An 18548-nucleotide genomic window follows, 5' to 3' on the forward strand; every position below is an offset into this window, starting at 1 on the left:
TAAAGATTGGACATACAGCAGAGCTGAAGAAACCAGAGCCATAAAACACCTCAAGGAAACTTCTGGTGGGCCTTTGCATAGAAATGAGTATTAACAGAACAGACCTCTAGAAAAGGCACATGCTCATTCACAGAACTATGTCCAGTATTCAGTGATAAAGGAATATCAATTTTATATCCTTATAACCATCTCATGTAACCAGTTCTACAAAATGAAGATACTCTGGAGTGATACTTGTGCCCCTCCTTTTGGCTGAGTATTGAAAAGATAGGCCTCAGGGAGCTAATTTTTAGAAAACCTCATGCTGGGAGAAAGCCAAAAGCCTGAGCCTGAGCCAGCCAGAATGGAAACTTTCCTCCTGGAAAGAGACTGCCTTGCAGGAGAATAAAGCCAAAACAATAAGGGGTACAGGACTATTTAGATATGTGTAACTCGATCCCTTGACTTAAATCTTAACTCATGTCAGGTCTCACAAGATGCACTTGGGCTATCGTTGGATCTTTGTCACTCTTCCCTCAGTGTCTACACTGAATGCAAATCTCCTTTTCTTGCCTTTCACTAATGACTTGGATCTTTGAATTGGCTTGTCAAGGACAAGTAGTCAATCCTGGCTTGTTGGGGCACAGGCTGTGATGCTAGGTCCAGTAGCAGTGTGTCATATGTCAACCTCTGAATCCTCTCTAGCTCACCCAACAACTGGTTCCCAGAGGTATGTACAAAATTAATTTCATTATTCAAGCTCACCAGAGAAGCAAGTTATGGGTCTAGTTTGGTTAGAAAGGTTAAGATAGCACCACCAGAAAGTTAGTTACATATGCTTTATGTAAGTTCTGGTCAAAGTGTAGTACCTACCACTTACCACTGACTCATTATCTTGGTTCAAGTCTTTCCTGTAAGGTGTCCCAATTCTTTTCTAGTTCCTTCTTTTCTCCTAGCATGAGATCCCTTGATGCCTTGCTTTAACAGTCTGATGAGAGGGTCACAAATATACTTTTGGGAAAAGAAAGTCCTCACAAAACTCCTAAATGTTGGGAGATATTTCTGTTTTTGGTAAAATGCTATTGAAAAGCACTCAAGAACAACTGCTGTAGGTAGGGACAACACCTGTCCCTCTGCAGAAGCAGTGCTGCAAAGTGGCAACCATCCAGTTTGCACTCAGGATGAATGCAAGTTCTAAGTGGAATACTGTTCTTTTTATGCAGGGCTGCTGGCTGCAGTGCTGAGCAGTGTGCCAAACATTTCTGTGTGCACTTAGTTTTGCTAGCATATATCTTCTATAGTTTGTGTAGGATTTTCATTGTTATTGATATCAAGGTCATAGATTTTATATATATAATCAGTGGTGACAGAAACAGAAACTCAACTTCCTGCTGTCAGTTGCAGCCTAAATTGTTCTCTTTGTCCATTAGGGACTTAGACAAACAAACAAACAAAAACAAGATTCTTGGCCACACTGTTACAGTAATCTTGGGAGCCATTGAGAAGAGCTATCAGGACCTATAGTGACCCATTAAGGGAAAGTTATTTCCTCCTGGTCAAAAGAATGGAATCTACTTCTTTCCCTAGGTGGAGACATGACAGCCTGGTCTGCTCCAAAGATCTGAACATTGCATACTATTGTCTCCTCCCAAGACCTTAAGCACCAGATGTAGAGAGCCATGGGTAATTAATGACTGCTGAGCAAGGGATGAGCCCCTTAGTGGGTGATCCAAGCAGTCAGCCCTAAACACATACATGTGCAGCATTTAAACACATACATACATGAGGAAGGTCAAGTGAACTCGGCAGCTTGTGTTCATAATGCATATATGTGTAACTAATAGTAAAGGTATGAATTTAAAAGGAGGAACACAAGTGAAGAGTTGGAGGAAAGCGAGGGAGGTGACATGTAAATACGGTATTCACATATGAAGTTCTCAAAAACTAACTTTTAAAGTTACTTCAGCTGTACCTGTCACCTTCAGGAAACCACCCCTGAATCCTGGTTCACCTGAATTTGTGGGAAGAGATGGGAGGAATAATTGTCTAATGAGATAATATATTTGACCTCCCCAGAAACTGCTGCCACCCAGTTGCTTCCAGAACAGCCTCTATGTAACTCTGCTAATCCTGCCTGCTCTCAAAGTACCATTGGAAGTATAAGTTACCCTTTTCCTTTTAAATATTGATTAGCATGCTTTCCTGGACAGTGGGCTTTCTCTTCTCTGAAGCTAGCAGTGTTCTCCCCTTTCTGCCACGTCACACAGCTGCTATTTGTCATGTGCCTGTTTGCTGACCTCCATTCCCTGCTGTTTTTCTAAAAATACTAAAGTTGTCCACAAACTTCTGAGTGCATTCTTAATTTTTTTTTTAATTAACAAACTAAGAACCTATGAAAGTGAACATCAGTTTTCCCAGTAATATCTTCCATCCAACATTGGACTTTCCCAAAGTTTCCTGTAACTGGCAACCCAGATGGAATCTTTTGTTTTGTTTCGTTTTGTTTTGTTTTGTTGCTTATTTCAAGATTGGGTCTCTCTGTGTAGTCTTGGCTGTCCTGAACTCTCTTTGTAGACCAGGCTGGCCTCGAACTCACACAGATCTGCCTCCCTGAGTTCTAAGATTACAAGCATGTGCCACTGTGCCAGCTCCAGATGGAATCTTAAACAAAACGGGTGAGTATATTCCAAGACTCTGGGCTCCTACTTCTTTTATTCACCACTTTTTCCCCTCGAGTCTGAGAAACCCTTGGATAATCAAGGAGAGCAGGGTAATTTGGCTTGGTTAGGCCTGCAGGTACTTGGCTGAAATAGAGGATGCCAATGTGACAGAGAGCAAGACAGTGCAGAAGTTCTTTCATCTTGTATCCTGGTGAGGGCATTTTAGGTTTAACTGAAATTTGATCTCAGTGGAGAATCCTGTTACTCAACTCTAGGAAGCCAAGGTCAAGATGCCCCTGTTAACTTACCTTAGCTTCTGTTAAACTTCCTGCTTGTGCAAACCTTCCTCTCCCTCTGCTTATCTTAACTTCTGTTAAACTGCTTGTTTGCCCAAAACCTTCTCTGGAAGCTGCCAAACAAGGTTCAAAGATGTGGTTTTTGCCTTTTAAAATCCTTTATCCTGAACACTTGAGTCCTGAATGCCTGAGTGGTTTTCAGGTGGCTTTAATAAAGACTATAAACTGTGTCTAAGTGGTCATCTCTGGTGGAGTCCCTGTTATGCCAACAATTAGACTTTAAATTGCATAGTCCCCAAGGCCGTTGATAATCTAAGGGGGTAATGTACACACACTGAGTTTAACTGTTTCTTTCTTTTTTTTTTTTTTTTTTTTTTTTTTTGAGTTTAACTGTTTCTAATGTGTTGGTTTCTAAGGGACTAAAAAGCCTGCCAACACAGAATATCAAGATCTCAGCCCATACTATCCTTGTATAATGATCCATATGAGATAGTTGCTGATCCCATGCTAATTAAGTCAGTTAAAATTTGAGTCCTTTTTTATTAGTGGACAATCAAGAGTGAGATCATAACTCTGAAAAGCCTCTTGGTGCCCGAGTTCAGGATAAACAGTATCTTCTAGACATTACATAATTATTTGGACCATAGACAACAGGAAACCAAGGGATTTTACTGTCATTATTTTTCTGTAAGTTGTATAAAGTCAGTCTCTCTCTCTCTCTCTCTCTCTCTCTCTCTCTCTCTCTCTGTGTGTGTGTGTGTGTGTGTGTGTGTGTGTGTGTGTGTGTGCGTTTAGGAGAACCTACAGGAGTCAATTCTCTCCTAAGGATCAAACTTAAGTTAGCACGCTTTGCAGCAGGTGCCTTTACCCAATGATTCATATTTCTTTCTTTTGTTCCTTCAACTTCTACTTCTGTTCCATATCTACTTTTATATTTGACCTTAATATAATTGGATTTGTTATTAAATATTTTACTCTCATCTTTGCCATTAGCAACAAAAATCCCTATATAATTAGTTATTAGTGGATATTTGATGAAGCAAACTTAATCAAGACATCTTGATAATAACTAAAGAAAAATACTTACTGCAAACACTTATGAAAATGGGACTATTTTGCTTTTAGTTTCACTATGTACTTGTGAATGGATGTTATGTCTTACTACACTTAGGTAAATGCCCATTGGTTCTATTGTCTTTTTCTCTTTCCTTATTTTTAAAAATGCCTTTAATTCTTGAGAAAGCTTGCCACATCAAAGAGTAGATGTCATCAAAATCTCATGCTAACAAAACTTAACACTGCTAATTTCTTTTTGATTGCATGTTAACACTTAGTAATCTACTATTTAAAATATTTCCTATCATCTAATACCTTGGTAAGGTTCTCTTTTGACTGGTATGAGAAAAATCTCAGGACAAGAGGAGGGGTGGTCAGTCACCCAGATATTAGGGCCATTTGCTTTCAGCCTCACATTCCTTCCTGATTGTTCTTGGTAGCTGCAATGGTGGATCTTCAGCTTGTCAAAGGCCTAACCCCTGGGCCCTTCCTCAGAACCTACCTGGAGAAGGCTTGTCTTTGAAAAAAGCCTCAGGTTTTCCCGGCTGCCTCCAAGGTCCCTGGGGAAGGTCCCCCTAGGCACAGACACTGAGGTGGACGTAAGCAGACACCTGGTGTTTTGTAAGGGCTGGCACCCTAGATGTAGAAACTGAGGTGAGGATTAACAGTCTCTTGGTACTCCCTGAGGGTTGGGATCACTCTTAAGTATAGACAACTGAAGCGGGTATAAGCAATCACGTGATGCTCCGTGAGGTAGGTGGGTCGTCCTAAGTGTAGACAACTGGGGCAGGAATAAGCATCCAAGTTCGTGTGTGTGTGTGTGTGTGTGTGTGTGTGTGTGTGTGTGTGTGTGTGTGTGTTGTGTGTTGTGTGTTGTGTGTTGTGTGTTGTGTGTTGGGCGTGGGGCTGGGGAATCTCCCTAAATATCCACAATGGCGTGAGGACAAGCAGCCACATGAGGCAGTGAGAGGGACAGGGTAGGAGAAGAGGCTGAACCTTGGGACTCTGCCTTCCAGAGATAAAGAATGCAATCTAATCACGGCCTGGAAGAAAGGGCTCGAGAGACACGAGGCCTGGAACCTGCGCAACATTCACCCTGACCCCTCCCAAGCTACGTACACGTGCGCTCCTGCGCGCACAGGGCGCGGGGGGCGGGACCAAGGGCGAAGGCTCTTGCTGATTGGACAAGGGGCGCCGCGGGGACGCAAGCCTCGCTCCTCGAGGTCAGCTCGTGGCGCCTTTTGAAAGACGCGGCTGGCCGCGTGTCTCGCAGAGGCCTGAGGCGAGAGATCGACGGTGGCAGCGCAGCAATGGCGACCGCGGGCGGCAGCCGAAGAGCCCCGGTCCCCAGCCCTCGGCTCGGCCTGCCTCTGGCCGCTCACTTGCCTGCGAGCCTGGCAGGGGAGGCCTCGAAGGACAGCCTCGGGGGTGCGCTGGCCGGGAGGCCGTCGGTTTGGTTTTGTCCCTTAATGCTCTCCTCTTTCTAGACCTTGCTATTGAGGCCCCTCAGCCCTTAGGAGATTCGCGCTTTTGTTGGTTTTGTTGTTGTTGTTGTTCACACACACTCTGCGGTCCCTCGTTTCCTTTTGTAGTTGAATTTAGGAAAGGAATTCTGCAAAGTTCTGTGTTAAAACACAGCACAGCTTTAAGGTCGATTCAAGAGGGAGTTGGGGATAGGCATTGGGAACGTGCGTCGGGGTGGGGGTGGGGGAGTCCGTGGAATTAAATTTTGATGGGTTCCTGTTCCGGGAACTTGTTTACCTAAGTTTTTCATTTTCTGCCAATTTCATCCCCACACAGGTGAGAAAACTTCTGGAAACAATGACTGGTTTCAGAGTTCCAGGGTCCCCAGCTTTGCTCAGATGCTGAAAAAGAATTTACCAGTTCAATCATCAGCTCAGACGGTAACATTGCCCACCAGATACTCCTCCGAAAGTTGCAGCCTGTCGAATATGGCATCCAAGGTTACACAAGTGACAGGTACAGCTTTACTTGTGTTTGTAGAGGTACCTTGGTTCACTAAGACGCTGGGATTGTCAGTAAGTGCTAAGCGCAGTGTGTGTCTATCATGTGTGGCCATGTGCCATTTGGAGTTAGTAACTGACTTATAATACAGTAGGAGGGCTGTAGCACTGGAGCCTTGCACATCATTTGTTACCCACCCCCCACTCCCCACCGTCACTGTTGAATTACTCAGTATGACTTACACACACACACACACACACACACACACACACATACACACACACACGTTCTCAGGGAAAGCACTAAAGTAATAAGCATATTGTGTTCTACCTATCAGTTAGCATAATATGAAGCAGAGACAAACATACTGTACAACTTCGGTTGAATTGCAGTCAGACAGCTTAGAATGCCTCAGTGGGATAGGAGATTGGAGCACAAAACTAGATTGTGGTCCCAACAAAACCAGATCTGTATGGTTTCCACTGTAGGTCTTAGTGCCCTCGTCTGTAAAAATGACTAACTTCTGAAGGCATCACTAAAATTCCGTTAGTTTTTCTATCATTAGTTGTGTTTGTGTACAGTGTGTCTTCAGTATGCCAAAAGACATATGCAATAACAGGTTGTACCTCTATGTGTGCCCAAACTGTCTAGTAGGAACTTAGTGGAAAACGTGCTTATTTTAGAAGGATTTAGTACTTTTGCTCATTTTCTTTAAACTAAACTTACCAATGTGAACACTTGTTTTTTAGGTAATTTTCCAGAGCCATTGCTTTCCAAAGGTCTTTCATCTATTTCAAATCCTGTCCTTCCTCCAAAAAAAATACCTAAAGAATTTATAATGAAGTACAAGCGTGGAGAGATAAATCCTGTTTCAGCCTTGCACCAATTTGCACAAATGCAGCGTGTTCAGCTTGACCTTAAGGAAACTGTAACAACAGGCAAGTTCAAAATTTTGTCTAATTATTCCATATAGCATTTTTTTCCCCAATGTGTGGCATGTAAGCAGTTCTATACTTACTATGGCATGCAGTGTAAGGGTTAATAGGTATTTTGTGATGCAGATATTTGTACAATTAAGCACACATTTCTGCTGTTGTTAAGTATTTGTCCTGAAATCTGTGATTGTGATACCTAAAAAAAAAAAACATATGGTCAAATGTAGCCCCTGAAGTTGAAGGATGTGGTAAGGAAAGGGCACTTGCACGCTTGATGCTGCCTCTGCATCTCCTCTGAGGTGCCTGCCACTCTCCTTTAACCCTGAGCCACTGCTTCCTGTGCTGCCTTGTGAAAGGCTGCAGGAGTGTAAGCAGTTACAAGCAGACAGAGGCTTCCTGTCTACTCGTGTGTGGACAGTAACCAAGAACCCTGGCACCTGGAAATAAGAATAAGTGCTTTTAAGAAGCACTGACTAAAATGTGACAGTGAAAACACAGCTTTAAAATAATTTGTGTGCATGCATAGAGTTTTGTTTCTGTATTCTTCCGTTTGCCTATATGTTTCTCAAAGATGGCATCTTTGCAACCTAATTTAAAGCTCTGGAAATTTTACTGAAGATCTTAAGTAAGTTTCTTTTACGTTGAAATACAAGTAAACATGAAAAATAGTAAATTCAGATGCTTAGGTAAAGGGGAAAAAAGCAAGATTAGCCAGATATGGACTTAAGTTCCTAGTAAAATCTTAAGTGTATGTTTTAGGAGTTAGTGTCCCATGATTGTAAATATAAAGGAGGTCATCAAATGCTAAATAGTTTTCCAGAATTTTATATGCACTATTTTACTAGTATTCAGACATTACTTAAAGGAACATACTGTGAATTATTGTAGCATTCATTCTGGATTCTTTCTCAAGGTAATGTTATGGGACCATATTTTGCCTTTTGTGCTGTGGTGGATGGTATTCAGTACAAGACAGGACTGGGACAAAATAAAAAGGAATCGAGATCCAATGCAGCAAAACTAGCTCTTGATGAGCTTCTACAATTGGATGAGCCTGAGCCAAGAGTTTTAGAACCAGCAGGTAAGTGTGACTGACAAGATAGGTGTTTGTGTTATTTTCCAGAAGTTTACTTAGCAACTACAAAATGACAGACAGAATTTGAATAATTTTTTTCAGTTGTTATTTGCTGGAATGTTTCATAGTCACAGTGATCTTGTATTTTCATCACCAAGTTAAGTCCCTCACAACAAACAAACAGACAGTGGGGTCAGTAAGATGCCTGCCCAGGTAAAAGAGCATTTGTTATGCAAGCCCAATGGCCTGATTTCATCCCTGGGACTATGGTGGAGGAGAGAGCTGACCCCTGAAAGTTGTTGTCCTGCCCCCACATACATACACACAAAGAAACAAGCTACTATAAAGATATAATTATATTTTGCCAGTAGTCACAGTAAAGGCTGTAGAGAAGTATCTTTTGTGGTTTTGACTTAAATTTCCCTTCTGATGTATGATATGTTTATTGTACATTATCTTCTTAAGGAGAAGAGACAAGTCATTTCTTCCGTTTCCAATTAGTTCTATTGTTACTGACTCTCAAACTTCTATGAGTATTCTGGGTATGTGAGGGTGGGGCTGGAAGGAGAGGAGGGGGTGTCTGTGATCAGGTTGTAAAGTGATTAAATAAATAAATTAATGAAGAAAAATTAGAAAGATGTGTGATGTACAAGCAAAAGCATTCCGTCCTGTGGGTTACCTTTAATTTTGTTGGTAGTACCGTTGATGTACCAACATTTCACTTTTGATAAATTTAGCTTTCTTTTGCTGTCTATACCTTTGGTGTCATACTCAAGAAATTATTGCCAAATCCATGTCAAAGTTTTCCCACCATAGTTTCTTTTTAGAGATTTATAGTTTCAGCTATTACATTTAAAAGATTTTGGAAAATTTTTATTTTATAGAAGATGTTAGTCTCCAGCTTCATTCTATAGTTTGTGGATATTAGTTTTCCCAGGAACATTTGTCTTTAAAAAAACAAAATGCCCCTAACATCCCTGTTAAAAACAACTGGGTGTTGACTGATTACTAATATTTAATATGGAATTATTATTTTAGTAAAATCAGCAGTTGCTCCTTAACCAGCTTTATACATAAATAACCACACAGAGAGACCAGGATCTATTTAATTAGCCTACAGCACTAATTGCTCTATCCTGAACCTTCATGCTCATATAGTTTCTTCCCATTCAAATTTCCCACATCATACTTGATTCTAAATCATCTTTTTTTTTTTTAGCTTCTTCTGGGCGTTCTGGCCTACGTATCTACTCTTATACCAATAATATACTGTTTTGGTTACTGTCATACAGTTTTGATTACATAGCTTTGGAATAAGTTTTGAATCTGGGTATGCAAATTCTCTAATTTTAGTTTTTCAAATGGTTTGGCTATTTGTACCTGGTGTTTTACAATGAAGTTTCCTTGTACAGTTTTGTTTTAATTATTGAGATTATTTGTTCCTGATAAGCAGAATTTAATGTCTTTAGTTTTCCTTCTGCATGAGCCATGTACTCTTGAGTAAATAGATTTTAAATCCTTCCTTCTGAGTTTTCAGGGGGTGTGGGTCTAACTCTAGTAAGCATTTTCTCTGGTATGAAGTCTCAGGTAACATCACCACCCTTTCCTTGCTGTTTCTATGTCTTTAACTGCTTTTTCATCTTAAAGGTAGTCTAGAGGAGTTCTTCCCACTGTCTTTTAACAAAGTGAAACCCCTAGCTTCTGGAGCCTCTTCATTCAAACTTTTCTGACTTGTCCTTGTATGTCCCTCTGGTTTAGTGACAGGAGCTTCTTGTTTCCCTGTGCTCTTTAGCTTTTAAGACTGAGCTAGGATACTATTTTTTGGATTTCATTCTTGGGTTACTGTTACTGCAGACTAGTAAAGTGATAGCTCTCGGTGTTTTATGATGTTGCCATTTTATTGTCTCCTTACATTTTTGTGTTTTGTTGACAGGACCTCCTCCTATCCCTGCAGAGCCTGTTGTCACACCTGACGCAGCATATGTTTCCAAAGTACAATATGGTAGGAAATGTTCTTTTTAGAAGATTAACCCAATGAAAAACTAAATTATAGATATAAAAATATACCATAACATTTTATTCAGACCTTTCATGCTTCTGTTAGAGGGGAAATTTTAAAAATTGCTTGTAGTGACAGAAATGAGGTTGGAGAGCAAATATTTAAAAGGGGATTTGATCCAGTTCTGATGGTATAGCCATATATATATATCTCCTAGCTGTTCTGGGAGCTGAGGCAGGAGGATAGCAAATTCAAGGCTTAACACTCCACCAAACAGCCTATCAGTTTAGTGAGAGTTGTCTAAAAACTATGAGGGGTCTTGGGCTAGCTTGTTGTTACAACACTTGCCTGCATGGTGTGAGAACTTTGACTCAGTTGTCAGAACCACACAAAATACTGGAGGCGAGTCATTTTAATAAGAAGGTGGAGGCAGGCGGTGGTGGCGCATGCCTTTAATTCCAGCACTTGGGAGGTAGAGGCAGGTGGATCGCTGTGAGTTCGAGGCCAGCCTGGTCTACAAAGTGAGTCCAGGACAGCCAAGGCTACACAGAGAAACCCTGTCTTGAAACAAAGGAAAATAATAATATAATAATAATAATAATGATGATGATGATAATAAGAGATGGATTAATAAAGCATGTACATGGTACACATATACGTGCAAACAAAATACATAAAAACAAATCTTTAAAAAATCATATATACATATGTGTATATGCATATATATGTATGTATCTTCAGTTGAAGTTACTATTTATATGACCAAGGACTAATTAAATTTCATTGTACTTTAATTTCCTCATTTTAAAAATTGTTGTTACAGCAATTACCTCATGAAATTATTGTGAGAATTGGGTTGATAGGTATAAAATATATGCGTACCTGGCATACAGAAAGTGTTCGTTAAATCAAAACTTTTGTTCTTTTATTTTGACACTGTCACATTCAATGTTATATGGCCATTGTGCTCTTGACTGGCAGACTATTGTCTCCTGGAAGGCAAGACATTCTTCTTAATTTCTATATTGATGATATTTGAGAGATACTTTAGATTTTACAGTATTTGTAAAATGCAACATTTTCCTTTCATTTTTTTTATTTAGTTAGACTTTCTTTTTAGTCAGCCTTGCTCTTGTATTCATCTTTCTAAGACAAAGAAAGAGGTCTCAAATGTCCAAGTGTTTACATGGACAGACCAGGGAAAATAAGCATATTCAAAAGACAAAGTCCACCAAGAGGTAGGTATAGCCACTTGGCCTCAGAGGTGTAAGAATTCACTAGTAGCTGTGAGGGCTCAGACTTCAAGCCTGATTGCTCCATGTTGGAAGAGGTTTGGCCATCCGCCTCAGCCCCTGTAGATGTTTTTAATGTCCAACGGGGTAGATTTCAAACAACAAATAAGCTAGATCACATTACCCTGAGAAAACAGGTCATAGTATATGAGTCAGAAAGGATACAGTTTTTAAAATAATGTAAAAGTGGAGTCCAGCTTGGGAAGTTGAGTTTTGGAGCCAAATGTTAGAAAAAGGTGAGCAAATGAATGTTAAAGCTTTTGAAGAAAAAAAATATTTGAGACCCCAAAAATGAATGAACACTTCATGTTGGGCCAGTTATCAAGTTGGTCAATACTTTACAGCCTGTCTACTCTGCAGGACATGTCTAGTGGACTGTATGGCCACGAGAGCAGTAGTATGCTGGCTCTTAAAACAGATTCAGATTATCCGTGACAATGGGTCTCATTTGACATTAGTAGCTTGTAGTCAAAGAAGTGGTGGCTCAGCAGGTGAGATCTCCTCCTACTCATGCAGAGGACCTGAATTCAGCCACAGCACTCACAGCAGGCCACTCACAGCTGCCTGTAGCTCCTGATCCAGAAGGATCCATCCTCTGGTTCCTATAGGCCTGCCCTCACATTTACAACCTCCCTCAGCACACACTACACATATAGGTGATAAAATACCTTTAAAATAAATACTGTGAATAGGCTTTGTGTTTGAGATGGTTTCATCTCATTATTCCTAATGCTTTGTGAAGCTATTTTATTCCCTCAGAACTGGCACACATATATAGGGGAAACAGTATTGTACTTATTCATTTTTCCACTCATATGTTGAGAGATGTATTTAGTAACTATTTGATTTGATTTTATCCAAAATATTTCTTTGAACATTGAGGTCAAGGTAGAGAGATGCCTCAGCAGTAAAAAGCACTTTCTGCTTTTGCAGAGGACTACAGGTTTTGACTCACAGAACCCACATCTAGTGGCTCACCGCTGCCTGTGGTTCCAGCTCCAGGGGTTTGGACATCCTGTTCTGTTCCCTGTGCTCCCACCACCACCACATGCACATATACACAGAAAAACAGACCTACATGTACATAAATAAAAATAAATCTTTAAACTAAGATGAAGAGCTGTTTAGCTTATTGGTTTGTTTGTTTTTATGGTGTTTATGATTGAGCCCAGGGATACATTTTAAGCACTTTAGCACTGACCTATGTTTTCATCTTATATTGAACAGTGATGAGTCTCAAATGTTCTTTATGCTATTTTTAATATGCTGAAAAATATTTTCTTGCCACGTTCACAATTTGTATTCTATTGGAACTAATTTCAGTGTACTTTTGGAGTGAGGTTCAAAAAATCTGGCTATCCTGTAGACCAAGCTGACCTACGTCTGCCTGTTGAGTGCTGTAATTAAAGGCATGAGCCACTACTCGGCTCAGTGTACTTTTTATATCATAAAATAAGACACAAAGTAATTTCAAATCATATTAGTATATTCATTTTCAGAACCATTACAGAGCATGAAAGACCATTAACAACAACCTTTAGTATTTAATGTTATATACAAAGAACAGGCTTTAGCATATTCTTGTTTTTATTTTTAAATGATGTTTATGTTTACAGATTGTCTCAAAATACCTGTAAAGAATTTGTGGTAGTGGTTCTGCATCTAGAGAGGGAAACTTCTGAATCTGCATCTCATTTCTATGAAAAATGAATAATTAAAAATGTTTATGATGGAAGCTTCTTTATTTATACCATGAATTCTGGGAGATAAACAGCCACTAGTTCGCTCAGCTTTACCTCAAAGTTTAATTCTCTAATTTTGTGGCTGTCGTTTTACTCTTTGTCTTTTTTGTAATATAACTTACCTGGCTTGTTACAAATACAGTGTTAATAATATGAACAAATAAAAAAAGTAAGCTCAATTAAAACAAGAACAGAAAAATGGACTAAAAATAAGTTATATCCACTTAACAGAATACTGAAACTGTTAATGTTTTGTGTGCTTTTAGAAAATAATGATTATTAAAAGAATTTACTGAAAAACTTAGTCATACATTACACAAATGCAAAATCATTTCAGTTTTCTTTGAAAATATTAAATGATCTATGACCCACTTAATAAACCATTAGCACCCACCATGGAGCATCAAGAACATTTTCGGTGGGTAGGGCATGTTGGCATATTCCTGCAATTCCAGAGCTCATAGGACCACCAGTTTAAGGCCAGCCTGACCTATACAGTGAGATACTGTCTTAAAAAACAAACACAAAAAGCAGTGCTGTACGACCAATTTTGGGAAATAATGTGCTAAATGATTTCTGGAGTTTCTTACCCACTAGAACAATGGCCTTTCATTAGCAATTCACAATGGTAAATGAACAAAATAGCAGGTCTCTTTGCCTTGCAGTTTCAAGCTCCATTGTGTTAAAATAAAAATAAAGTGTCCTGTATAACTCTGTTGTATATTTTTTTTGGTTATGTGCACTGTTCTTTTGGTGATTCTGGTTACTTAGAATTATTTGAACCCTCTGAAAAGTCAGAAAGTTCTTTAGTAGGAGTATGGAACTGTATCAGGAACACAGTGCTTATTGGTTTGAAGTGGTTCTCATTGGGGCAAATTATAAGTATATTGTATCATATGACTATGATGACTATGTTTTGTTTGTCATGAGTTGGGGAGGATTATTACCATTAAGTAGTATGTTGCAGTAGCAAGGATATACAGTACTATAAGGTAAAACACAAGAAACACAACAACAGCAACAACAAAGCAGTGTCTCTTAGGAGTTTGAGTGTCATGTCAGACTGGGTTCTGCAAATATGAGCAATAGTGTTAGTAGTAAGGTTGATACCCACACCATAAGAAGTTATTCACAAAGTGCTATAATTTAGTCTTAATATGCATTTGTCTATATATCTATATAGATTATTAACAGATGAAACTGCAAAATAAGACAGCTCAGAAAAATAATACTGCTCTTCAAATTAGTACTGCTTTTTATTTTTTCTAGAAGGGAGACAAATCCAGTATGCCAAGATTTCACAGCTTGTTAAAGAAACATTTGATCAGCTGATTTCTAGTCACTCACAATATCTGAAATGTAGCAGTTCATTGGCTGCTTTCGTTATTGAAAGAGGTAAGTCTGTATACTTGGTTTATGTTTCTTTGCAGAAAAATTAATACCTTAATGATATGAACTGTATTTTATAGTATTTGGTTAACTGTCTTTGCTTTTGTAGACAGTGATTTTACATTGATTTGAAGTGATCTTTTCTGGTAGGCAAGTCATTAAATGCAAAGTTTCTCAAAGGTAGAGCCTAAATGGACTGACCAGGAGCCAAAAGAGAGCTGCAGAATAGTGAAAGAGTTAATACTCAGCCCTTGCCCCAGAAGCAAAGCCATCTCCACAGCAACACTCACTGAAACAGACATTTAAGAAAGAGCTGTAAAAATTAGCATCTTTATTTATTTTTTAACATATACATTTATTTTTATTATAAATGAATGAAGCAAACTACATACAGCAGGGAGAAGCATTTTTATTTTCAAGTAAGAAATTATCAAAATATGAAAGACTATGTTCCATGGACATTTTGATATTATGGTTCTGCTTTAACCTTATTCTGTCTTTTCATGTTTAGAGTTTGAATTTTGTATTAGAGATGTTGATAAAACAATTTTTGATATTTAATATATTCTTTAAAAATTTTATGATCAAGGTGGGAAAAGAAGATACATATGTTTATAAGATATATATATATTAGTTTAAGATGATAAAAATGAAAAACGGCTTTTAGTCATGCAAACATGTGTGAGAAGCTGAATGTGCTAGCACACCCTTTTTAATCTCAGAACTGAGAAGTCTGAGACAGGAGGATCCTAACCTCAGGGCCTTCTTGGAATTACAAAGTTAGACAGGCCCTATCTCAAAAACCAAGTTATAAGAACTCATAGATAGGAGAGAAGTAACTGAGTAAGTATTCTTCTGCAGTAACAGGCAAGTCTTAAGCTGAAACTTTAAATGCTAGTGACATTTTCCTGAGTAGAGGAAAAGAAATATTTTTAGACATAAGAAGGCATGAGGAAAAAGTGTGGTGGAAAATATTTATTGGGACAACAAGGAGGTGAATTTATTGATAATACATGGTAATATATGTAATGGAGCAAAATAAAATATACTTAGATTGATAAGATATAATATTAGACTACATAGTGGCCTAAAAGCCAGATTAAAATCAGATTTAATAAGATTGATAATGCAAACAATATTTGGATATTAGATAAACACAGCTGAAACTGTTACACTGGAATTCCTCTATAAGAACTGGGAACATTAACACAGAGAAATCCATATTTACATTGATAATATGAAGGTGATAATAATATACTAGGATCAATAAAAAACATGACTTCAGGTTCACATGGTAGAATAGTGTCTCCATGTTCACAGAAATTCTGCAAGGTTGACATGAAGTTGTATGAAGAATATGAAAGAGAATAAAAATGTTTTAGGAAGTACAAGCATGTATGTGGGCTAATAAATCTGAAGAAAGTCAAGTGAACAGTCCTGTAATAACTCACATGTATTCCCAGACTTTATTACCTTCCTTGCCTCTCATTTTAGTTGAGTTGTAAGAATCTAACAGGAAAATGGATAGTGAGCTGGCAAAGTCCCAAAAAGAAAATCCCAATCTCTGTCAGTATGCAGGTTCTAACTTTAATGTTTGCATGTGTGTAAATAAGTGGGAGTGGGTATTAGTTGTCAAACTAGATAGGAGACCATAAGAGGAAACAAATAAGTATATGGAAGGGGAACAGAGGCAAAAGGCTGCATGTGACATAGAAGCAGAAAGTAGCCTGCTGAGGTGGAAATCTGTAAGGTAGAGAAGGGACTGAAGAAGTAAATCAGTAAAAAATGAGGAAAAAGACCATGTTCTGGCATTGGCATGCTATTCAAGTAGATAGGCCCTTGTCAGGGCTTATCATTGATGTCAGTTCTGTACACATTTCACAATGAAATAGGCTGGGGAGATGTCTCAGCAGCTAAAAGCACTTGGTCTTCAACCATGAGGACCAAATTTGAACCCCAAAACCCATGTAAGAAGCTGAGTATCCCTTTAAATTTCTGTATCCCCAGTTCTAAGCAGGGTGGAAACAGGAGGATTTCTGAGGCTTGCTGCTTCCAGCCTAGCCAAGAAGTGAGCTCCAGGTTCAGGAAGAGACCCTGCCTCAGGAACAGGCAGAGAGAAATGGAGGGGCAGTCCTGACATCCTCTCCTGGCTTCTGCACATGCACACACGTGCAGCATGCTCACCCACACATACTTCCTAGGGCAGCTCTGCTGACTGTCTGCCTCCTCAGGGCAATGCTTTGCATAGTTTTCTCTGAGGTGGATGCCCTTTACCCCCTTAGGTTGCGGCTTTAATTCAGCATCTGCCATGCATGATAACCTCTTATTCTTCACATCAGCTCCATATCTGTTTCCTTCAAAGCGCATATTGCAGTTTGGGATTCGTTTAGCCTTTCCTCCCTTGTTTTCTGCATGATTAGTGAAAGTATGTCTTTTTCAACATTGAACCTAACTAGCATCTATTCAGACCTGGCACTTGCTAGGATATTTCCAAATTCTATTTAATTACTAAGTTCTTCAGATTGCAGATGTAAACTGGACTTTGTGTGAAAGGCTAGGACTAGAGATTATCTGAAATCATCAACATGGTAGTAAAAGATCGAAGAGGAAGATATTTACAAGTGAATTTTGTTATTGTGAAGGGAAAGCAATGAACTAAAAAGGATCCATGATCAGGATGTGAGAGGAGAAAAGACTGCCAGTTTGAATTGCACGAGTGTGAGAACAGTAAAATGCGGATGGGAAAAATAAACTGCTGAGAAATACATAGGGGTCTTCTATTTAAAATAAATCAGTTCAGTACAACAGAGAAAAGTACTTGAGTTTATAGAGAGTTTGAGTAGATTGATGAAAGTTGGAGGCATTACAGGTAGTGCTCAGGGCAGAAGAGCCTTGTGAGTCCTGTACATAGTGAAGGCTAAGGATATTTGGTAATTCTGTTGCTTGTATTAAAAATTAACATGATGTACTGTGACATAAGAGTGTTGCCGCTTATATTGAGATAACTACTTTTAAATTTCATTTCTGAAAACATTCTAAGACTGTTGGGACTATGTTTCCTATTAGTTTTATCTGATTGAAAATTGGGCATAGGTTCGGCAGTTTCTGCAGATACCTGAGTGTGGCTCCCAGCACCCACTTTGGGTGACTCACAGCTACCTGTAATGCCAGCTCCAAAGGCTCCAACACCTTCCGGCCTCTTTGGGCAGTGGCATACATGTGGCATAGACACAGATAGATGCTTACACATGAGTAAAAATAAATTCTTTTAAAAATAATGATAAAGCTAGAATTTGAACGTAAAGAGGGGGGTTAAATAACAACCTGCTGCTGTTTACAGCTGGACATCATGAAGTTGTGGCTGTAGGCACAGGCGAATACAACTACAGCCAATGCGTCAAGCCGAATGGAAGGGTGCTGCACGACACTCACGCAGTTGTTACAGCAAGAAGGTCTCTCCTTAGGTAAGGCAAATGATTCACTAATGTTCTGAGATCAGAGTAACTGCATAGAAGTTTTCCTGTTTACAAGTGGAACTTAACAAAGTGTATAACAACCTATAATCCAAGTCATCTGTTGTGGTAACCACACCATGGTAATTACAGTGTCTTCTGTAGATTTTGGTGACTTCCTTGTGAAGTAGGTTTTAAGAGCCCTACAAGATATATTTTTAAAGCTAGAAATACCATCTTTCAATGATTAAAGTTATTGAAAAGTGTTACTTTAGGATTGTACAAAGTAAACTTGATCTTATTTCACTTCTTAATTAGATATACTTGTCTGAAAGCAGCACCAGAAAATAACATCTTCCAGTTACAAATTTCTCCTTACTCTGCTGCTATTTAGCAGGGTATAAACAGTGTACTTTAGACTAGCAGTACTCAACCGCTTTTGGGGCTGACATAGTAACAAAATAATTTTATGGTTTGAGAGTCACCAACATGAGGAAGGTTGAGGACCACTGCTTTAGACTGATAGAGCAAACGAGAAGGGAAAGGGTGAAGTCAGATTCCTCTTTTTCCCCCCAAACTGCTCAGTCATTCTGCTTCTCACAAGAGGAAGGAGTGGCAGGTGGTTCAAAAGACCAAGAATGATGTTCTCTTTAGAAGAGGGAATTGAATGTTACTTCGTATTATATACTTTAACTTTTAATTCTCTTA

At 39.0% G+C, this 18548-nt stretch overlaps 1 protein-coding gene across 2 annotated transcripts in view; it reads left to right on the plus strand.

Moving 5' to 3' along the window:
• Positions 1-5184: 5184 nt before the first annotated feature.
• ADAD1 (adenosine deaminase domain containing 1) overlaps positions 5185-18548 on the plus strand; it is a 29000-nt gene continuing 15636 nt past the window's right edge. For both annotated transcript variants that reach the window (XM_084769193.1, XM_084769192.1), the window contains exons 1-7: positions 5185-5419; positions 5792-5971; positions 6706-6894; positions 7805-7972; positions 9900-9968; positions 14269-14394; positions 17729-17852. In XM_084769193.1, the coding sequence (XP_084625319.1) occupies positions 5302-5419; positions 5792-5971; positions 6706-6894; positions 7805-7972; positions 9900-9968; positions 14269-14394; positions 17729-17852 (974 nt within the window). In that variant the 5' untranslated portion in view covers positions 5185-5301. The remainder of the gene's footprint in view (positions 5420-5791; positions 5972-6705; positions 6895-7804; positions 7973-9899; positions 9969-14268; positions 14395-17728; positions 17853-18548) is intronic.

Source organism: Acomys minous, assembly GCF_964271855.1.
Source record: "Acomys minous genome assembly, chromosome: 19".
In the NCBI taxonomy this organism is placed as follows: domain Eukaryota; kingdom Metazoa; phylum Chordata; class Mammalia; order Rodentia; family Muridae; genus Acomys; species Acomys minous.